Source organism: Kwoniella europaea, chromosome 2 (genome assembly GCF_036810445.1).
Source record: "Kwoniella europaea PYCC6329 chromosome 2, complete sequence".
NCBI classification, from domain to species: Eukaryota; Fungi; Basidiomycota; class Tremellomycetes; order Tremellales; family Cryptococcaceae; genus Kwoniella; species Kwoniella europaea.
In genome coordinates, this window is record NC_089488.1 from 3,309,972 (window position 1) to 3,332,246 (window position 22,275).

The 22,275-nt window shown below is 44.2% G+C and overlaps 8 protein-coding genes across 8 annotated transcripts; 3 read left to right on the forward strand and 5 right to left on the reverse strand.

Moving 5' to 3' along the window:
• Positions 1-510: 510 nt before the first annotated feature.
• On the reverse strand, positions 511-2,401 carry V865_007586 (uncharacterized protein; the record flags this gene model as incomplete). Its single annotated transcript, XM_066231332.1, has 6 exons — positions 511-591; positions 662-1,081; positions 1,151-1,275; positions 1,369-1,490; positions 1,570-1,724; positions 1,817-2,401. The coding sequence occupies 6 exons, from the start codon at positions 2,399-2,401 to the stop codon at positions 511-513; spliced, it is 1,488 nt and encodes a 495-aa protein (XP_066087429.1).
• A 418-nt stretch (positions 2,402-2,819) lies between these two features.
• On the reverse strand, positions 2,820-3,719 carry V865_007587 (uncharacterized protein; the record flags this gene model as incomplete). The annotated part of the gene is made up of 6 exons (XM_066231333.1): positions 2,820-2,930; positions 3,160-3,238; positions 3,313-3,327; positions 3,414-3,421; positions 3,484-3,531; positions 3,630-3,719. 6 exons carry the CDS (start codon positions 3,717-3,719, stop codon positions 2,820-2,822), a joined length of 351 nt encoding a protein of 116 aa, XP_066087430.1.
• A 512-nt stretch (positions 3,720-4,231) lies between these two features.
• On the reverse strand, positions 4,232-6,890 carry V865_007588 (uncharacterized protein; the record flags this gene model as incomplete). The annotated part of the gene is made up of 4 exons (XM_066231334.1): positions 4,232-4,401; positions 4,503-6,474; positions 6,527-6,664; positions 6,756-6,890. The coding sequence occupies 4 exons, from the start codon at positions 6,888-6,890 to the stop codon at positions 4,232-4,234; spliced, it is 2,415 nt and encodes an 804-aa protein (XP_066087431.1).
• A 383-nt stretch (positions 6,891-7,273) lies between these two features.
• On the forward strand, positions 7,274-9,873 carry V865_007589 (nuclear protein localization protein 4; the record flags this gene model as incomplete). The annotated part of the gene is made up of 9 exons (XM_066231335.1): positions 7,274-7,276; positions 7,336-7,553; positions 7,614-7,911; positions 7,990-8,528; positions 8,605-8,931; positions 8,986-9,061; positions 9,123-9,374; positions 9,444-9,573; positions 9,632-9,873. 9 exons carry the CDS (start codon positions 7,274-7,276, stop codon positions 9,871-9,873), a joined length of 2,085 nt encoding a protein of 694 aa, XP_066087432.1.
• Positions 9,874-10,878: 1,005 nt separating this feature from the next.
• On the forward strand, positions 10,879-14,036 carry V865_007590 (uncharacterized protein; the record flags this gene model as incomplete). Its single annotated transcript, XM_066231336.1, has 6 exons — positions 10,879-11,495; positions 11,678-11,890; positions 11,966-12,496; positions 12,587-13,591; positions 13,659-13,796; positions 13,850-14,036. 6 exons carry the CDS (start codon positions 10,879-10,881, stop codon positions 14,034-14,036), a joined length of 2,691 nt encoding a protein of 896 aa, XP_066087433.1.
• A 215-nt stretch (positions 14,037-14,251) lies between these two features.
• V865_007591 (uncharacterized protein) lies at positions 14,252-14,822 on the reverse strand (the record flags this gene model as incomplete). The annotated part of the gene is made up of 3 exons (XM_066231337.1): positions 14,252-14,369; positions 14,449-14,572; positions 14,639-14,822. The coding sequence occupies 3 exons, from the start codon at positions 14,820-14,822 to the stop codon at positions 14,252-14,254; spliced, it is 426 nt and encodes a 141-aa protein (XP_066087434.1).
• Positions 14,823-15,109: 287 nt separating this feature from the next.
• On the forward strand, positions 15,110-17,301 carry V865_007592 (uncharacterized protein; the record flags this gene model as incomplete). The annotated part of the gene is made up of 5 exons (XM_066231338.1): positions 15,110-15,181; positions 15,241-15,983; positions 16,119-16,436; positions 16,599-16,814; positions 17,013-17,301. 5 exons carry the CDS (start codon positions 15,110-15,112, stop codon positions 17,299-17,301), a joined length of 1,638 nt encoding a protein of 545 aa, XP_066087435.1.
• Positions 17,302-17,508: 207 nt separating this feature from the next.
• On the reverse strand, positions 17,509-21,755 carry V865_007593 (uncharacterized protein; the record flags this gene model as incomplete). Its single annotated transcript, XM_066231339.1, has 3 exons — positions 17,509-19,463; positions 19,538-20,746; positions 20,798-21,755. The coding sequence occupies 3 exons, from the start codon at positions 21,753-21,755 to the stop codon at positions 17,509-17,511; spliced, it is 4,122 nt and encodes a 1,373-aa protein (XP_066087436.1).
• Between the last annotated feature and the right edge of the window lie 520 nt (positions 21,756-22,275).

Sequence of the window (22,275 nt, forward strand, 5' to 3'; positions counted from 1 at the left end):
GGGTTAGGAGTATTGATCGTTTGATACTCACATTGCATTAAATATATACATAATGAGAAGCAGTAGTTATAGTATTTAATATGGGTGAATGAATGAAGCATTTTGCAGATAAACTGATCGTTACCGCAGTATTCCACCTGATCTGTTTTTAAAAATCCTGTACGAGCATTTCATTTTTGTCCATTTTTTTCGTGAGCTTTTACGTGAGAAAGTCTGCGTATTCACAAATAGGATTGAATTGGATTGGTGCGAGTCTCAATTTGTATATACAATGAATAACAAGATATAGATAGTGAGGGGACAGACGACCTCATCTGTTTGGTTGGGATTTTAGTCTATTTTCCTTGAGTGAATGAATAGGTTATCTAATGATGGATATAACTTAGAATTATATACAAGAAGTCTGTCTAATCAATGATCGTAAATTACACACAGCCACAACGTAATAATAGAAAAGAGTACAAACGATAAGAAATGAAATGAAGAAAGCGATTGCCAAATCCTTCATTATTAATCCTTTGTGATAGTGGATAAAGCCCATGTTTTCAGATCATCTTGAGTCACTTTTGACTTACTTATCCAATCGGATGCCTATAACATCATTCAAGAACAATTTCGTCAGCATAATCACCAACATATACAAAGGAGCCAAAAGACCCACCAATAACTCTTGTGGCGATTTCCTCTGATTCGGATCCTTATACAAACAATCCTCTACAAACGTCGTAGCTTCATTCGGGAAAGTCTTCTTCTTCGAAACGAGTCGAGGGGCAGGCTCGTTCACTATATGTTGTAATAGATCCAAGATCGACATGGTATGTCCACCTCCAGCTAGACTAACTCCCTTGGATTTCCTTTTCTCTTTCTTACTTTCCCCAGGAGCTGAGATCTTAGGTCGTTGAGTTGATAAAGGTAATGTTGGATCTTCGTCGTACTCTTCCTCACCCTCGGATTCCTCTTCTTCTTCGTTTCCTTGTGAGTCGGTGAATGGGAATCTACCTAAGGCTAATTCGATCAACGAGATACCAAGTGACCAAACGTCCGATTTGATCGTGTAGGGTGCACCTTGAATACGTTCGGGCTTCAGTTTAGATGGAAACCATGTCAGTTGGTTGGGTATCATTGCGCTATGCAATTTTGGCCAACTCACACTCATATAGGTACTCGTCCCGACAAAAGTGTTGGCAATGGAATTGATCAATTCTCCCGATACGCCAAAATCGCATATTTTGATTTCACCCTTCGTATTGGCCAGGATGTTGGATGGTTTGATATCTGTGACCCGATGAAAGTGGGACGTGAATCTTTCGTTAGCCTATTTACATACACACGGTACTGATTCAAGGTACACAAAGGAATTCCACTAACCTCTATGGATGATACGATGTACGTCGTAGAGATACATTAAACCATGTAAGACTGCCTCAGCGACTTTACCAACTACTTCAATAGGGATGGGTCCAGTATGTCTGTAAATATCGTTGAGCGATCTGCACGTAAACGTGATTTACACATCAGCTTTATCGTATATATATATAAGGTAGATAGATAGTATGGTGTGTAGCTCACCCTGCATCCATAAGTTCCAATACGATTCCTACATGGACATCAACAGGGAAACAACCATAGTATCCAACTATATAAGGTGAATTACAGTCATTCATAATTTGAAGTTCTCTCAAAATCTGTTTTCGCACAGACGGCTTTGCGTCGACGAGAATGAGCTATAACACAAGCCGGTGAGACAATCAGCATGTGGACAACTCGCCAAATAGGATGCAGTTAGAGGGAGATGAGATTATCTGGATCGACTCACCTTCCTAGCCATCACACAATTTCTCTTCTTATTCCAAACTTTCGTCACAGTCCCTCCATTTCCTGCGCCCAGATCCGACAATATACTCAAATCTTCATCTTTCACCAAATCCTCTCCATCTTTATCCTTGTGTTTACTTCTCTTTTTCTCCTTTTCCCCGCCTTTCCTTTTGGAGCTACCGGTCGTAAGGTTCGTATTGGTAGAAGAGTCTGAATGATGGGACGAAGAATTATTTATTGGCGAATCAGGTAATGATAAGCTATTAGTTGAGGAAGTAGATTTAGAAGATAATTGTAAATGAGCAATTTCTTCTCTTAATCTCTCTGCCTCTGATATAATACTATTACCACCTCCTCCGTTGGAATCTCTTGGAGTGACTCCATCACCGTTGGTAGGTAAGCCCGGAGCGGCCCTGGTAGGCTTCAGGATTGATTTTGAGATGTCGAGACCTAAGGGCTTTTTACGAGATATGGATGATTTGGGGGTACCGAAGCTTGAAGATGTACCGGCTGACGAAGATGCAGTGGGAGATGAAAGAGATGGGATGGGTTTAGGATTGGTGGGGAGAGATGGTGGGTTGGACATGATGATTTGGTTGTGAAAGGTAGAGGAGACGAAGAGAACAAAGCGAGAGGTATCGAGTGGTATTCGAAAGATAGATCTTGGGTATATCCAGAGCACAATTCGGACTAAGCAATGCGTCCCTGCTCACTTTGTGGGATAGATAGGGAGGCGATAGTGAGAAGACTGGGTATCTCACTGTTTCCCTTCCGGAATGATTTGTGGATATAGATGCAGAACAAAGAGAATAGAAAATCGAGACTGAATGGTTGTCAGTGCATCCATCCATCTCTCTATCTAGCTCGCATCGCGTCACTCTGCTTAGCATTCGCGTCATATTACGTAAATCCACCCCGTCTTCCTCTTTTCTTCCTTTCTTCTCTCACAATCCAAGCAAAAGGATACATCGTTTCATATGCATGCATACGCAGAAACGGTGTATCTATTGTACCACACAGACTGGATTCTCCTCAGGTGGAAGATCCTTCTTGGAAGGTTCCTTCTTAACCACGGAAACAGGTAATAGGAATCCTCCAGGAACCTTCGTACCTTTCTGCAAAGGCAAAGGCAAATAGCCAGAACATCAGAACATTAGTTGTTCGTTCGTTCATCATCATCGCGGATGGGTTTTGAATGGATATAAGAATAGAATCGATCATTCGTTATCTTTGGGGTACTACCCTCTCTTCTCAAAATCGACGATAAGAGGTACAGGAACGTTCAGAATTGCCTCTTGCTCGATCTATGAATGGAAGATCGCAAAACATCAAATCATGACTCACTGGGAAATGTAATCCGAAATCTATCGTAGATTGCATAGCGAAAGAAGCTCCTTTAGGTAAGAGTGTACCTGCTGGAAGGCTATCGACACACCCGTCAAAGTTGATGAGCATCTCCGCACTCCCACTCGGATACTGATGATACCTATCACTTACAATACTCCTTCGGTCCTGAAAGAATGGACATGACAGGTACAATCGGAATCACCGCCATTGCTCTGATCCGATACGAATGTTCTTTCAAGAGACGAACTTACAAAGTATGCTACGGTACCTCGAGAAGAATCAGCTCATCGTCATGTCGCCTAAATCATAACGGAGACTCACATAAGCTCCAAACCTTTTCACATAACCTGGAATTTCATCTTCTTTGTCCTACACCCTCCAAAAAGCCGTCAGCGGTCAGTAACATCCCTCTGTTCCTGTAAGATCCAAATCCAAATCCAATCCGAATCCAATTCCTTATAACTTACATCAGGAGGTGGTGGAGTGACCACAAAAGGGTTTAGAGGTCCAATTATTCCATCTCCTCCGCCATATCCACCACCTGAGGGAGCTTGCATCGTGAATGGTCGATTCAATTGGAATATTTATCAGTAAGTGTAAAAAGCGGTAGTAATAGTCGCTCGAAATTATGTTCAGTAAATAAGATGTGAATCGCGGTATGATAAGTGATCGTTATCATTTATGTGGAAGGAGATCATTCCATATACGTTTAAAGTGATCTATTAACCAAGTCAAGGATGTAGTCAATCTCAATAGCTTAACAGAAAGAGTGATAAAGGAGTGTTGTGATAACGATCACCATAAGGATCAAATACTGAAAGGATCTTTCCTCCCCTCCATCTACCACCCTTTTCGGCCGACATTGATGCTATGTTTACAGCGATTGCAGCGAGATTGACTGAATACAGTACTCATGCATTGACGAGGAAATGGGACAAATGACGATAGATGGGTTTGACCATACAATATATACAACCTAATAAAGTCACTTATCAGAACCTATATTTGTTGAACATGAAATCAAACACAAAAACGAGCACGGAACAGGTACGGAAAAATTCATGATGCTTCAAAATCCTTCGAAACTACCTGAAGAAATCATACTTCCCAAAGACCCACCTCCTAATCCTGGTCCTGACGGTTGCGATTGCGATAATTGGTTCCAGCCTCTTTCTGCTGACGATTTGGTGGGAATAGCTTTCTTACACGTATGATGGATGTAATACCCATCTTTTGAACCTATCACATATCAAGACATAGTCAGTATACTATAAGCGATACCGCCCCGCTCAGTTCATATTCTGGTGATTGGTAATTGGTGAGAGGGATAATGTACTTACCGGGTATTTTCCTCAAATGACATCCACCTTCACCTTCCCCACAATCAATATCCCATCCCAACCTCCAACTATACCTTCCCTTCCCTCTTATACGAGCTTCAACCATGTTCGTACTATACGCATTTGATATATATTTCACTTTGCTTTTGATGTGATCTATAAATTCCCTTTCGATCCGATCACAATTATCTATACATAACCATTGTATACTAGGTAATGTCACGTCCTTCTCTTTCTCTTTATCTTTCGTCTGGGTAAGATCAGTCTTCCTACTGCTGCTACTAGAGGGTATAGATGGGGTCGAATCCGGTACAGATGATTTCTGAGACGACTGAGATTGAGATGTCTGCGATTTTGATGAAGCGGGTTTGGATGGTCCGAAAGGTGACGATGATGGTTTCACGACACGCGCCAAAGGTCTAAACGCAGTTCCTTTCTTCACCACTTCTTTGGGTTTTATAGTTTTGATTCCCTGGGGTTGGGGTGTACGAGAAAGTATCATCCTCCTCAATGGTCCAGAAGTAATCTCTGTATTCCCAGCAATCGATAATCCAATGAGGTTCGGTACTAAATCGCTTTCCTTATTTTTCCTTTCGAGAGCTTCCAAAAACTTGTTGTCTAATGGGCAGTACGATACATTGAGGAATTTCAGTTGAGGTAATTTAGGTAATATATCTATCAAATCGTTTAGGTCGATGGTACATCTTCCGATATCCAATGAAAGCAGGCTGTTTAAAGCATCCTTCAATCCTGGAGTGGTAATCAACGGTGCGATGGAGGTTGATCCGATTGGATGGACAGTCCATAAATCCAGATGTTGTAAATTGGGAGCATGTATATCGTATAATCCTAAATTCCTCATTGATCCACTGATACTGAACGACTTGAGATCATTCAGTGTCATATCTAATCCTCTAGCTGTGCGACTTTGATTCCATTTATAGCCTCTGGAGGTGGATTCCGAAAGGAAATAAGTTGAATCCCAATTGACATTGATCATTTCGAAATTCTCCAGAGAAGGGAAATGACATAAAAGTTCAGTATGATCCGTCCACGCTGCGTAGATATGACAGTTCTTGAGTCGTAGGGTATGTATATTAGGTAGATGGGTTTGACGATGTTCGGTCCAGAATGGTGGATCATCTTCTATATCATCGTTTCGCCTCGGTACCACACCGTTCTGAAAAGCTTGGCCTTGAAGTGTGAGATCATAAGTGTAGTTATAGATATGTTCGTACCTTCCTCCTTCCAATTCCAATTCTTTCAAGGTATCACAATCGAAGGATAATAACCTATAAACCAAATCCGACGGTTCGAATACGGTAGATTTGATCTTGAGATATTCCAACTTGTGAAATTCACCTTGCCAAAATCTACTAAATCTATTTATATCCCCGTTGATCGTCAGGCGCTTTACATTTTTAAGGTGAGGTTTGAGTAATTGGGAAATATCCGTTAATCTTGAAATATCAAAATCGTCTTTGATGATAATTTCTTGAAGTTTGTTCCTACTTCTCTCCAAGGTATATCTAACTCTTTCTACTACTCTTTTCTTACCTAGAGTCAAAGTACTCCATAAACTACCGGTCGACAGGAGGATATTCCTCCATGATCTACATACACCTGACATCTTGACCACAAATCCCATCCCGTTGACAGAATCTGATGATCCAGATTCAGCAATGTTGATGATGACATCAGGAGAAAGCATATTGATAAAGTTCATCTTGGATTTCTTTGCTGCCGCTCTACCCAATTCGATCTTACGTCTCTCTTCGGCACTCTCAGCAGCGCGACGCTGTTCGTTTTCATGTTGTGAGAATATCAGATCCGTACGATAACGCTGTAATGCCCTATATATCTTCTCGTCCTGAGCTTTGGTAGGTCCAACTTTGATAGCTTCTGATACAAGCCGTAAAGCAGCTTGTAACGAATTTTTCTTCTGTAATATTCTCGCTTGACGATAATATCCCTACGCTAACACCGTCAGAGTATACCTATGCAATGAGAACATGATGGCTTACGCGATAATCATTCGGTGCATCTGCAATCATCATCTTAGTGATTTCATATGCTGGATCCTGCCATTCTGGCAATTCCGTCATAGCTTTGACTTTCAGATCGAGTATAGTGTAATTTCGTTTATTTCCAAAACTCATAGCCTAATTGAGTCAGAGCAAAATCAGCTAATACTGAAGCAGATTTCGATAGCTCAGATAGCTGATGACCTAGAGCTGAAGGGCATTCACTCACCTTGTCAAACTGCTGCATTGCACCTTGCCAATCTCTCTCATCCAATGCTCGTCTCCCATGACGAATATACTGATCGACCATTGGCTTGTTCATCAGAATACTATCTTCCAGTTTGGTGCGCTTCCACATGCTCATCTTGCCAAGGCAATGCACGATAGCAAAACAAGTATAGCTTGATACTAAATCGATACTGAATGGTCAAAACGAAGGAAAAGCAGAAATCAACTTGTCTGTCCCCTCTCAGAACATTGCGAAGTGAAAGTGAGACGCGTCGTGAATCAGCTGGGTACACAACCGTGGGAATGTAGCCAGACATGGTGACGTACGGTAAAGTTACGCTGACGTTTGTGTCAAACCTCAACGATCCTTCTTTCAACCTTCTTCTTGCTATCTCTCTCTCTCGACATTCCCATTCAGAGCTGATCACAGCCAACAGCATAGCCCAATCCATTCGGGCCATCTCACATTTCCTATCTCATCAGACTCGAAGTCCTCAATCCTGCTGAACTTTGCGCAATATGGTAAGTCCACTTGTCCAACCCCCTTTCGCCGCCTGCTGATCAATCGAGTACGATTGTAGTTGCTCCGTATACGTTCACCAGCGGGTACGGCTCGTATAAATGTCGAGTCCAGTACACCGGGAGAGCAATTCGCTCAGATGATGCTGGACTCGATACCCAAATCAGATGAACAGCCTGATCCCTCCACTTTGAAACTCAGTAATCAGCCTGGGGCAAGTGGAGAGAGTGTACCGTTCTCTGCTCTGGTAGGTAGGACAGTGGGTGATATGGGGTTCAGGTGTGTCAGCTGAAGATCTCGATGAAAATTGGAGGAATAGCTGATTATGTGATCATGTAGTCATGGGGATTTGCTGTTTCTATCGTACAAACCAATCTCAGCAGATCCTTCTTCCCATCCTACCACTCAAGCCTCAACATCCCACCCTCACCCAAATCAGCCAGATCCATCACATCCTCATACACATACTGAACCACCCCTACCCAATACCATTCCTCTGACGGACTTATCGCACGTGGTCGAACCTGATATAGATCTGTACTGGAAGAATCAAACAGGTAAGATCGAGCGGAAGAGGGATCCAGATTTCTGTAGACATGGTGAGAAGGGGATGTGCGATTATTGCATGCCCTTGGAGGTGAGTCAGCTTTTTGGTAACGGTTGATAGCAGCTTAGTCTACAGCCCGTAAGCTGACCTGTACCTTGTTGTATATAGCCATACGATGCCAAATATCAAGCATCTCAGCAAATCAAACATCTCTCTTTCCATGCATATCTCCGTCAACTCCTATCATCTCGATCGGCTGCTCAATCATCCGCTACGGATCTACCGCCGCTAGACCCGTTATCACTATCAGTCATGACTCCTTGTCCCACTGGCTCACATCCCCCTTTCCCTCAGGGAATCTGCTCTACCTGTCAACCTTCAGCCGTCACCCTTCAATCCCAGACCTACCGTATGGTAGATCACGTCGAATTTGCCTCTCCATCAATCATAGACGGCATACTCTCTGCATGGCGTCGGACCGGTACGCAGAGGTTGGCATTTTTGATTGGACGACATGATAAATATGAGAAAGTACCTATGGGAGTTAAGACGGTAGTGGAAGCTGTATGGGAACCGAAACAGGAAGGTGAATTGGATGGTCTAACGGTCGAAACTCCTTGGTCGGACGAAGAGAGAGTAGGCGAAATTGCTAGTTGGTGTGATAAAGGTTTGAGCGTGGTGGGCATGATATATACAGACTTGACACCGTAAGTTTAGCGCCCCTCGTCGACAATCACTACATGATGAATGGTCGTTTCAAGCTAATCACTATGGTAATTTTAGACAACCCGACGATATCACGAAGACATTATACAAGCGACATGCTCAGTCATATACAGCTTCATCACTTGAAATGCTCTTATCAGCCGCATACCAAATCTCCCATCCTCTACCTACCAAGATGTCCCCTACTGGACATTTTTCATCGAGATTCGTTACGTGCTGTCTGACAGGAGACGAAGATGGAGGAATTGGAGTATTGGCATGGCAAGCTTCCGAGAACGCAGAAGCGATGGTCAAGGCTGGTATAGTGGAGGCGAGCGTCGATCCCGGTGTGGTCAGAGTGAGGAAACCAGGTGAAGGAGAATATATCCCAGAGGTATTTTACAGGTCAGTTGAACCCTTCGGGTATCGTGAAAACAAGCTGATTATATGGATATATAGTTATAAAAACGAATATGGTTTACAGGTCAAGCAACCTGCCAAACCTACTTTCCCAGTTGAATATCTCTTCGTCAATGTAAGCTGACAAGTTCTACCAGGAATGAATGATCAGATCAGCTGATATCTGTCAATGATAGATCACTCACGGTTTCCCTGTCGATCCATCACCTCTGTTCTTATCTAACTCTTTCCCCACGGAGAACCGACCAGGATTACATGATCAGTCGCTAGAATTGGTGATATCGCAATTATCAGGAATCATCAGGAAATCAGATGCTGAGGTCAGCGATACGGGTACATGGCCTGATAGGATCAAGGATGAGGTCAAGAGGTGGCTGAGCGATTGGCATCTCGTGTCGTTTCTGTGTATGCAGGGTTTATTCTCTTTGGTAAGTCAAGCTATGTCCATATATATCGACTTTAGGAGACGTTGCTGATATGGTTTGTGATGTATATAGGCAGAACAAAAGATACTTTGTAGAGCAGCTACGATGCACGCTCATCCGTCCGATAAGAACGCTCTGGAAGAGTTGTTTGGTTCCGGTGGATGGCAGACACTATTGACTATAGTGGAATCATCTTCATCTGGTTAGTTGTTCCATCAATATGGAATCATTTGTAAGCTGATTGGATTGATGTGACATAGCGAATGTTCCCGTACAATCCGCACCTCCTTCAAGAGCTTTCGGAGAGCTGGGCATAGATTCCCCTCATGCGGGTGGATCGTCGACGGACTTGTCCGGATTGAGTATACCTCCTGAACCTTCTACTTCGACATCTTCGGGACCTTCTGGAGGAGATGGAGGGGAGAGGATATGCCCACATTGTACGTTTGTCAATGAGGCTGGTAGATCGGATTGTGATATTTGTGGATTACCACTTGGGTAATCAGGAAGAGAGAGATCAAGGTGAAAGATGATATGCATGATTTAGCATGAATAGAATGTCCACTGTATGAAACGAAACACAGTCAGATAACCTTTTGGTGCTGGATTACGCCCTGAACAGAGTGAATATTCGAATAGTGGGGAAGGGGTAAAGTCAAGTGGGGAACAACGGGGAAAGTCTGCACGAGTATAGTCCAGATGCAGTCGCTCACCTTTCAACCGACAACCTTACAGTATACGAGTAGATAAAGGTGTAGATTAGCTGCCGATTAGGAGCTAAGATTGGTATCATATACATGCGTATACATGTGCGGATTGATCATGCGGTGCATTGGTTGTATGAAGTCTATATGCTGTAAGATGGACGTCATATTAACCCGTTAGCTTGGCTTTGGCTTTGGCTTTTTACCTCCACTTGAGAGGACCATCGTGACATTCCTGCTTCGTTCTGCTCTCTTCCTCCTCATTCCTACTTTCGTCTCTTCTCTTTGGGTCGCTGATACTTCTGAAACCGATACAAAGGTATAGTTCAAGCGCGATTGTATCTATAGACCATACTATATACTCAAGGATGTAATCACGAAATCAACCTGATTGACTTGTATAAATACATCACAGACATATTCTCGAAGACCTTGTTGTTTCCATCAAGATTGATAAAATCTCGAGATCATCATCAGCAGAATCTTTCTGGGTATCAAGTATCTAAAATAAAGGACAGATCATATTGGCTTTCTGAGGTGAGCAGCGTAGCTATGACTTACTTGCTCGTGAGAGACGTAGACTGACATCATCCCATCCTTTCTATATGCAGCGTCAGTCAAAATTCCCTGCAGTGCGAATACCTCAAAGGAGTGGAAGTGCAGCTCATCCGCTCAGGATCAAGTTCTGTCGGTCCAAATATTGTGAGTTAGTGGATAGTCTACGGCCTAACTTTGTGAAGAGTTCTATCACTGCTTGAGAGAACCTTTCTGCTAGATAATAAATGAGCTGGGCTAACGACAACATGACCAGAACTCAATCACATAAATACCAACCACTACCTTACACAAATCTCGATCTCTCTTCCCCCACACCACTACCGCGTAATACCACTCAAACTTCAAGACGAAGAGGGCGTACATTCCCTCATCCATTCTCTGTACTGAACAAGAAAATATTCATAATGATCTTATTCTGTATGATCCTCTTATGCTTAGGCTTCGGTCTACATTATATCAACTTTGGTAATTCCCATAATCTCACCAATACCACTTCCACTCCTTCTCTTGCGTTTGGTTCATTCAACTCATCCAACTCATCATTAACCCCATATCCCTCTTTGAATCTCACCTACCTTTCTTCACCTGTACCATACCCTCTCAATGGCAAGTACTACAACCCCACTCACTATAAATGGCACTCGGCCCAAAAGAAAGCAATAGCCTACTTGGCGGATTGGACGATAGAAGAGAAAGTGACCCTGACCACGGGGATGGGATGGGAACAAGGTAGATGTCTAGGTAATATCGCGGCTATCCCCTCTAGGAACTTTAGCGGATTGTGTTTGATGGATAGTCCTACGGGGATTAGGTTGACGGATGGGAATAGTGCGTTTGAAGCGGGGGTGAATGTAGCTTCTACGTAAGTGATTTCGGAATCGGACTATTCTTTATGGTCTCATTGCTTCGGCATAGTCAAAGACAAGAGGTCTTTTTCGAGCTTTGATCTTAGTATCTATACTTCTGGCTTATTCGGATATATGTCACATACATTAAAAGACTGTTAGGAGGAACATTGCTGATACCTTACATATACATGTTCAGCTTCGACAAAGACCTCATGTACGCTCGGGGTTACGCAATGGGGCAAGAGTTTAAAGGCAAAGGCGCACATATTGCCCTCGCACCGATGACCAACATGTATCGCTTACCTGCCGCGGGACGTAATTGGGAAGGGTTCGGGGGTGATCCTTACCTCTCTGGGTGGGCTACCGAGATGAGTATAAGGGGTTTACAAGATGCTGGTGTACAGGCGACGTAAGTTACCAAAACCTGATTACTCTTTTTGAATTATCCATCTAGACTGATGTACTGTCACTTGACATGGTCCAGCGTCAAACATTTTATAGCCAACGAACAAGAACGTAATCGAACTACATCCATTTCTCAATTGACCGATCGGACCATGCGTGAAATCTACTCTCATCCATTCCTCAAAGCAGTCCAAGCGGACGTATCTTCCGTAATGTGTTCCTACAACCTTCTGAACGGTACCTGGGCATGCGAGAATTCCGAATTACTGAATGGAATCCTCAAAGAAGATTTCGGTTTCCAAGGATATGTCATGTCAGATTGGAATGCTCAACATTCCGGTGTTTATTCTGCGAACTCAGGATTGGATATGACCATGCCTGGTGATATCGAGCTGGGATCCTTGACTTCGTATTGGGGTAGGAACCTGACTGAATCGGTGAACAATGGGAGTGTATCGATGGATAGGCTGGATGATATGGTTGTCAGAATCTTGACGCCGTATTTCATGCTTGATCAGAATGAGGGTTATCCAGAAGTGAGCTTTGATTCGGCTAGACCGAAGGCGGAGGCGAATAATTCGCATGTTGATGTGAGGGAAGATCATGCCAAGTGAGTAAGCGTTAAGCGTCAATCAAAGTATTCAGTATCTTTGTACTTTCATTTGCCGACATAACGCTGATAGTGGACTTGGTATGATAGGTTGATTCGACATATTGGCTCAGCATCGACTGTCCTCCTGAAGAATGTTAACAAAACTCTTCCACTGAAATCACCTCGTAAGATTACCCTCATCGGATCGGATCTCGGACCGTCCTACAAAGGACCAAACGGGTACCCCGACCGAGGTGGGGATGAAGGTACCCTAGCGATGGGTTGGGGATCCGGTACATGTAATTTCCCCTATCTTGTTGATCCCTTTCAGGCAATCTCAGCCAAAGCGATCAAAGATGGAACTCAACTCGATTGGTTCTTTGACGATTTCGATGTCGACTCTGCGCAAGATACAGCCATAGGATCAGACGTGGTAATTGTTGGAATCAATTCTGACTCGGGCGAAGAGTACATCACGGTAGATGGGAATATAGGCGATAGGAATAATATATCTGCATGGCATGGTGGTGACGAACTTGTCAAAGCTATAGCGGAGGTGAATAACAATACAATTGTGGTGGTTCATTCGGTCGGTCCGATAGATATGGAACAATGGATCGAACATCCCAATATCACTGCGGTTTTATGGGCAGGTTTACCAGGACAAGAATCTGGACACTCCCTTGTCGACATATTATATGGGAAATATAACCCCTCTGGAAGACTGCCTTATACTATCGCAAAGAGATTGGAAGATTATCCTGCGCAGTTGAATTATGTCAATACGGATCAAGTTGAACATCCACTTGTGGAATATAGGGAAGAACTGAATATAGATTATAGACATTTCTTATCTCGGGACATAACACCGAGGTATGAGTTTGGGTATGGCCTGAGTTATACGACGTTTGAATATGGAAAGTTGGAGATGTGGTATGGCGATGATGGAAAGGATTGGGACAAAGGTACCAAGAATTTAGGAGTAAGAGGGGAGGAAGAGATAGACGATAATGATATTGCAGTGAATGATACGATTGGTCTGGGGGCGAGTGGAGGATCGACTAGAGGAAATAGTACAAGGAATGGGAGGTTGGGGTCGTTCACACGTGAATCGTAAGTATCCCATAGTTTACACTCAGCTTAGTTTCTAAGATGGATTCGGCTAATGCTCTTGCTATAGTCTACACAGACCTCGCTGGACCATTTCAGTGGACGTCACCAACACAGGTGATGTACTAGGATGCGACATTCCTCAATTGTACTTATCGTATCCGAAAGAAGCTGGAGAACCACCAAAGGTATTGAGGGATTTTAACAGGTGAGTCTGCGCATTGAGCATTCCAACTGGCGTACTGACTTCATACCACGCAGGGTGCAACTCTGGCCAGGCGATACGAAATCTGTGACTTTCCAATTATCCAAATACGATGTAAGTATATGGGATGTCCGTAGGCAGAAATGGGTTATACCTAAAGGTCAATTTGGGATTGAAGTGGGTAGAAGTAGTATGGATGAGAAGAGTGTGAAGACCCAATGGTGTTTTAGGGGATGTGATTGACTCATATACGGAGGACAGTTAAACAGGCGGACATTGTAGATGAAATCATGTGGATCGATCTTATATCTTGTATCATATCGTATGTTCCTGTGGACCTTTCAGACCATAATGTGTATTGTAATGCATTGAATAATTTGAGTAGCTGGGTATCTCGGGTGAATGCTTGGTATAAACGTTGCTGGCTATTTGATCGAGTGGATATTTGATATGAAAGATTATTGTCCGTCTTCATCATCATCCTCTGCCTCATCATCATCCTCGTCCTCAGAGTTTGACTGTTGATCCTCCTGATCAGCAGTAGCAGGAACAGGTGTCTCTCCAAACCCTTCTGGCCTAAACGGAGGTTAAAAGAAATCAATCAACGCCCAAGTCTCATATCTCAGTATCTTTTAATATGAGGGGGATAACTCACCATGCACCTGCCTTTTTCCAATCTTTTATATCACCTTTATCCAACACGTGTATAATCTCGCCTACTAACCTACCGCCTTTATCCTCTGGACCAGAAGGGAAGAGAGAGATAATTGCGAAGTCGCCTATTGAAATTTTGGACAGTCAGCACCGTTTGACGCCCCGAGTTCGAGTTTTGGAACACCACCCACCCCTCATTATAATGAGACTTTTGATTCTCCTCAATTTCGAAGTCACTTCCACCAACCTCTCTGTACCTTCTGTATCCTGACATAACCAGTTATTGGATCCCTGGGGTGAAAGGAGGTGTACGAGGTGTTGGTCGGGTGGGAGAGGCGGTGAGAATGATGGTGGGGTAGGTGGTCTTTTGGGCATATTGAGAGTTTGGATGATGCTGTAGCTTGATCAGAAGGTGTTGAAGTAGGTGTGAGATGGTTGTTTATGGTTAGCTTTTGTTCTGTTTTATTTGGTTTTGGTGTGAGAGAAGTGCAAAAATCGTTCGCTCGAGTGTTGTATGTCGTTTCCGACGGAAAGGATTGACCGTCTTCGTCAACATCGAAGCTCAGCTGGGACTGTCAATTTCAGACCACTTCCTCATCTTCGTTTCTCTTGTCTTGAGTTGATTAGCCTGTAATCATTTAGGCAACAGTACACCAGCCGAGATGTCTCAAGCCCAAGCAGGTCCCTCTACGCAGCCTAATACAGACTCCCAGATCTGTCAAAGATGTCATCAGGTAAGTTCACCATTTCCGCTATCTATCCTGACAAGTTAGTTGACTGACTTCTTTCCTAGCCACTATTACTCGACCCATCGATCCAGAATCTCACTTCATCGCAATACAATCTCATCACCTCTGCTCTTCCTTCAACATCATCCACACCGCATATACCACCTTCAAGCAAATTACAATCTTTACCACCCGCCTCTCAATCTAGTGCACAAGTATGGGCCGAGCAGAATTCCCTTAGTATCCCTCGAAATGATCGCGTAGGAGAATCATTCATCCTCTTATCTGAATCATCTTTACTCCAGCCTACACCCACACCCGCATCAGGACCTTCGAGTAAAACACCATTACCACCTCACAATGTCAATTTGGTCTCTCAATTACATTCCATCCTCTCGAGCCAGACTGCCATCTCCCATCCGCTATGTACGGAATGTACTGCATTGCTCACTACGGAGTTTCAAAAGCTCGCCGAAGAGCTTACGAGGGAGAGAGATGCTTATATTAGGTTTGAAAAGGATGTTCAGATGAATAGAGAGAGGTTGACTCACTCGTCTTCTTCGTCCAAGAATAAGAGTAAGATCAAGGATAAGGACAAGGGTGAAGATCCAGAGGGACTGGGTGAGAATGATATAGAAGGTACGGAAGATGAATGGCAAGAGTTGAATAAAAGGAAGAAAGAGTTGGAAAGTGAAGAAGAGGAATTGAGACTGATATTGGAAGAGAAGGAAAGGGAGTTGAAAGAGGTGGAATTGGAGGAAGAGAGGGTTAAGAGGGATGAAGAGGAGGTGGAGAGGGAAGAGACTGAGTGAGTGATACATCGAACTTGCAACTCTCAGGCTCTAAGTCATATCATCCCTTTCCAACGAAATTGGGTGAACATAAGTTGAAAATCGTCCAATATCGTTTACCTCAATACCCTTGCTGATGTTTATCCCACTAGATACCTCCTCCACCACTCGGCCCTATCAACCCATCTATCCCATCTCCAACATACTCTATCTACCGCCCAGACCCACCTTCTCCTTTCCAAATCCCTTCTGGCCCATCTGGAATCCACCAACGTATATAACGACGCCTTCCAGATAGGACATGTACCCCTTGACCCATCTTCCGGGAGCGGCATGACAGTAGGCACGATCAACGGGTTGAGGCTAGGTGGTAGACCGACTGTCGAATGGGAGGAGATTAACGCTGCGTGGGGGTTGACGGCTCTCTGTTTGGATAGAGTGGCTGATAAAGTCGGATGTGTGTTTAATGGGTGAGTGAGCAGTGCTTGATCAATAGTCAATGTGAAGAGCAAATGTAGAGATAGTGCAATACCAGGACGTCACTACCGTCTATGAATTTCTCAGTCTATAGAGATTGTTGGAGTCGAAGAATTGTTCAGCTGATTCATCACTCTTACTCATTAAATGATCAGATACAAGATAATCCCCCTAGGTTCATATTCCCGTATCGAAGAATTACCACCTCAAAAGGGGATATACGAATTATACGCTTCTTCCGACTTATCCCCAGCGAGATTATTGCAGAATAGAAGATTCAATTACGCCATGATTGCGATATTGGATTGTCTGAGGCAGTTGATTGATTTTGGGAAGAAGAGAGGTAAAGGTTGGGCTAATAATAATATTGAGTGGGTTGCTTCTTCCTCTGTTTTTTTTAGCGTATGATCGATCAGTTCATGGTCATCATCATTTGATTCTCATTGCCATTACTTTCATTCTGTCACCAACTACATCCCAAATCATATCAAATCATATCACATATCAATCATTTCTTCTTCGCGGTAGTTGATAATTCATATTGATATATCCTCTTGAAATTTCGATAGGATCCACAAAGATAAAATATCCAATCATTCTATCAAATTACCCGGTATATCCTCTATGCCCCTCACTCTCCCCTCAATGTCAATCATGGGCTTGGGTTCAGGATCAACCACTTCCGCCAATACCTCTTCCGGCAATGCGGGTAACTCGTCGAGTTCTGGTGGCGGTGCGAAAGAGATGGATAATACCGCTGAAGAAGGATGGACGAAAGCATGTAGGGCGGTGCTGGTGGTGTTGAAGAGGATATTGATGGTTGAGAGTCAGATGGATAGAGGTGGTGTAGGACAGTAAGGATCATAGGTTGTATGACAGATATGTCTATATGTATGTATGTATGATATTATAATTGGCATCCATGTTAAAAGCATATGTATATACAGTACAACACAGTCGACAAAAAGAACTTTAACCTTTTCCGCTATTCGCATACTTGGCTAATCTGATTCGATTTAGGCCATTCTTCGGACCACCACGCCTTTTGTACGCTTCCTCACACCCTTAGTCAATCTCGATAACCTCCTCAACCCTCTCTTTCCATACCCCTAACATCCTCTCGCACTGCCTAAGATATTCCAACAAAGTAGGCAAGTTCTCGGGCGTCAGGGCTATAGTCAAGTCGTTGGTCGAGGTGGAATCTTCGCTTGATCGTATATCAATGTTGGTATTGTCGACGGAAACATCATTCCAAGGTATTCTACTTGAAAACCCATCGCCAGAAGTCGAAGTTGAAGTTGAGATAGAAGTGAAAGTTGCATTTGATGGAAATCTAATTTTACTCGGTGAAGTAGGTATAACACTTCGATGCTGTTTCAACGTCTGTTCGTTTGCATGGTCACGATCGAATTTATGAGGGCTTTCGTATACCGTTCCCATCTCTCCTATCCCACTGTTTGCACTTCCATTACTAGTCTTGATTGGACTTCCCATCCCGGTGGAGGTAGAAGTGGAAGTTTCAGGCCAACCCAATCCCAAACCTAAACCGGATACCCTCTTCTTAGCAGTTGGTCTCAAAGTCATCTCTCCTTCTCTATCTTTCCCATCTGAAGGAGGAGTATTTGCATTGGTATTTAAAATACCTGATGAAGCGGAGTGAGGTAAAGGGATTTTGGAAGGTATAGGATCGGATACACTAATCTTATTCATCGATTTCGAAGATGAGAAACCTAATCTTTGAGCGGATAGCTTCTTACTTAAGCCACCATTACCATTAGGCGAGGAAGTGTTGGAATTTGGTGCAGGCGATAGGTTAGGATCATTTTTGACTAATTCTGACCAATTGCCGGAAGACGTCCGGAAGATATTCCTAATAGAAGGTCTTTTCTGTTCCGGCCCTAGACCTCCTCCTCTGTTGAAAGATGACTCGGTACCCGCTCTTGATGCAGTAGTAGATAAGATAGGTTGAGCAGTTTGAGGTGTTTGAGGAATCTTTCCCGAAGCTGCACCTAGAGCTGAGAAAGATGATCGTTGAGTAGGATAGACTACATCTTTGTTACCGGTATTACCGTTGGGGCTGAACATGGGCGATAGAGGTGAAGTCGGAGAAGCAGGTGGTGAAGTAGAGCTCTTTATTCCAAATCTATTCTTGATCCTCAGAGGACTTAATCCTCCAATTCCACCTGAAGCCGCGGGTTTAGGTACGGTATTCTTGTCCTTTTTCAACGATCGGAGAAATTCCTTCAGTCCGGCCAAGCCAGCTTTACTTGCTCTTCGATCCTTCAGACTCCTCTGATTGTGGTTCAACCTAGCAGCACTAAGGGGAGAAGGGAACGAATTGGAAGGGTGGATATGAGCTGAATCACCAGGCGAAGGGAATGCGATCGATCCGGAATCAGGTGTCAGTGTCAATCCCCGTTGAGTTTGGATCTTTGAATTCGGACTTGGACTACCCTGAGCTTGCAAGTAACTGACCGTCGAGCTTGCGGATAACGTACTGGCCGTTCTAGGTCCCATACCCGGTCTACTACCATCTTCATCGGGCGTTTGGGCAGACATGGGAGTTCTCAACATGGTTCGTAAAACTTCTAATTGCCTTTTGGACAAGTCTTGTCGGCCAGTCGACGCTCTCCATTGTTCTGGATAGTCCGCTCGAGGGGGGCCAATCATACTGAGACTAGTCTCCTCGGGATCAGGTAAACTCGCTTTCCGCCATGAGGACAGTGAGACAGGTGGGGTTGGACCTCCAGGAGCTGAAGTAGCTTTTGACATCGCCGCAGAGGCAGCTTTCGCTTCGTCTGACGCTAAGGTGACTCTCCTAGATCGCGGTGGTGATGAGAAAGAAGGTTGAGTGGAAGGATCTGCTCCCGTTGATCCGACTTCGATAAGCACAACGGCCATTTCCAACCATTGTTCAAACTCAGAATCGAGAGATGCGAAATTTGCAGCGTCTGTTTGCGATCCAGATGAGAGTATACGATCACGTATGTCGGCGTGGGTGGACAAGAGTGCTTTGAGGGCTAAGAGACAGTCAGTAACATGCAGCAACGACAAGGAGGTCATGAAGAATCGGAAATGTAGTGCGGTTACTTACTAGCAACTCCACCTGCAAACATCTTGACCGCTCCTATACCTTCCTTCAACCCCTTCTGCTTCATCATGACTTCCCTGGGGATCACAAAATCATTCCAACTCTGTCTTCTCCGATGTTTGTCTTTCTTCTCCTTCTCCTTGGCAGCTTTTATCTCTTCCGATGGTATATCACTGATATCCGCTTGAGAACGAGGTTGAGTGAACATCGATGTAGGTGCTGAAACAGATCCAGCTCTGATAGCTTTCCTCATCTCCTCTTCGGTCTCAAGGTTCGGAGTGGGCGAGATGGGCGATAAAGGCAAGTCGTCATCGTTCTTATAAGGTTTCGAAGGCGATCCCAAAACAGGTTCTAGAGGTCTCGTAGCGGATTTATTGGAATCGCTAGAAGAGTTCGTACCGAATTTCCAACCTCCTGACAGTCTTCTACCGTGTTTCTTTGATAATGAACCCAGTCTTTTCAGAGTCGATGTGGTACCTTGTGCGAATGCTGATGCTGAAGAATGGCTAGATTTGGTTAAACGAATATCACCAATCGAAGTCTGTCTACTTATTGGTAAGCCTGGTATGGGATCAGCTTGATGTGACCTTGGTGCAGGTAAAGCAGATACAGGTCTGATTTTCTTCCTTCTCTTGGGCGTCTTACTATCGCCTTCCGTCTCGGTGTCGCTCCCACTCCCACGCCCTGTTGTTATTTGTGTTTGCGTTCCGGGGAAAGATGTCGAATGAGGTAAAAGTGGCAAATCGAAGTATTGCTGAGCAGCTGAGGCAACACGAGATTTGGAGGGATGATAGGGCGATCCAGGTGAAGGAGAGGGTAAGTGAAAACCTCTTGAGAAGGATGCTGAGGATGGCAGTTCAGGCGTAACGTCACCTTTCCTATTCGAAGGTATCGAGACGGGTTGTTGGACGAAGGAATTTACACTGCTCGAACTGATTCCATGTTTCGAGGACGAATAGGGATAGGACGAAGGTGGGGTATCTCTCGACTTGTCTGATCGTTTCGACAGGCTACTGGATGATCGACGCAATAGAGCCGAGAAAGCAGATGTAGGACCAGACTTGGCAGACGAGGTGGATGTGCTTGATGCTCCAGAAGGTGAACGGAGATTCATAGGTAATGGAGGTACAGGCGGACGAGGTGAACCAGAGGGTAAATGTTTGGCACCAACTGATGAACTTCTACGACGACGATGCTGAGGTGTGCCCTCGTCTATCTTTTCATCAGTTGCCGCGGTCGTGAAGGAAGAAAGCTGTAACTCACTTTGTTCGCCTGTAGTTGGAGCACCAGATAATCTTTTCCAGAATCCTGGTCTCTTCTCTTTCCCCTTCTCCTGCATATCATCTCTACTTGGACTGAACGGTATGCTCGAGAGTCTAACCTCTTGTCCAGTCTTGGCCTTGCTCTTCGACCTGCTCCTTGATCTGCCCAAAATACCTCCATTGGCTTGAGGTAGAGGCGGGGGAGGCATCTGCTCGCCTGAGGTACCTCTAGGCAACGAGGGTGAATTTTGCGGTAGATTGGGTGACGATCGATTAACCATTGACATCGAGTTCAAACTCGCTTCTGATTGATTAGACAGAGCAGATGCCAGCGCTAAATTGGAAGATGAATGGGAATTCGGTATAGGAACGAAAGAAGTTGAAGGATGTCGTTTGATCAACTTATTCCTCGTTACTGTGGATGTCGTAGTTGAGCCGGATCGTAACCTAGGTAGATGCTGTGATTCTTGATGCTGCAGGCCGTTCGGTCTGGGGCCCATCGAGAGTGACGAATGTGATCGTGAAGGAAGAAGCGGTTGTTGAGGAGATGAGAATGAAGTTGGCAAAGGTGATATTGATAGACCCGCTGATTGGGATGGAGATAATCTAGGTGGGTTCATACGATGAGAGCTAGATGAAGAAGGGATATTGATAGGAGGGGGTATAGATGATTTTTTTCTTTCATGTTTGGTCGTTATACTAGGTTGAGGTAGATTGGAACGTGGAGGTGATTCATCCCAATTCTCATCCCAGTCCTCTGTAGGACTATCAGCTCTGGGTATGGGTATGTTTTCATCCTTTCCTTTTCCTCTCGAAGGTTTTGAGCTAGATGTAGTCGTGACTGTTTTGTTCGATTTTCGAGCTGGTAAGGTGAATTCAAAGTCATCGTCCCAGTTTTCCTGTGATGGTTTGGATCGCCGACGAGAAGTTGAAGGCGAGTTGCTCATATCTTCGAGCATGGGAAGGGTAGCATGGAATGTTGTGCTTGTGAGATTGTGATGTGAGATTTACAAGATCTTCAGATGGTAAAGCAGTATTGGGATAGCTGTTGACGCTTTGTTCTGGTGGTATGCCAGAATCCGAGGAAGTTTCGCAGGGTAATGAGACAGAGAAACGAGGGGTGGTCCTTTGGATTGAACTGGTGTATCGGAGTAGATCACGGTGGGTCTGGTCTTTGCTGTATGAGATGCAAGATCTGGCGACAAGCTAGCCGACCTGGAGCTTTGCTATAGCTTTTGATAAATGCTGATTATCTTAGTCTATGTCTATGTTGAGGATGAGGATGAGGATGTGGATGTGGATGGGTGGATGGATGGATTGCTTGATTGTTTTGTCTTTTGTCTTTTGTCTTTCACGCGTCTCACTCTCTCATCCCAGATTATGCTTATATGCTTATATACCACGGAGATCTCATCAATCTCCGCTGATCCGCAAAAGCTTGAAATGACCTCCGGCACAAGTGAAAAAGTTGATCTGAAA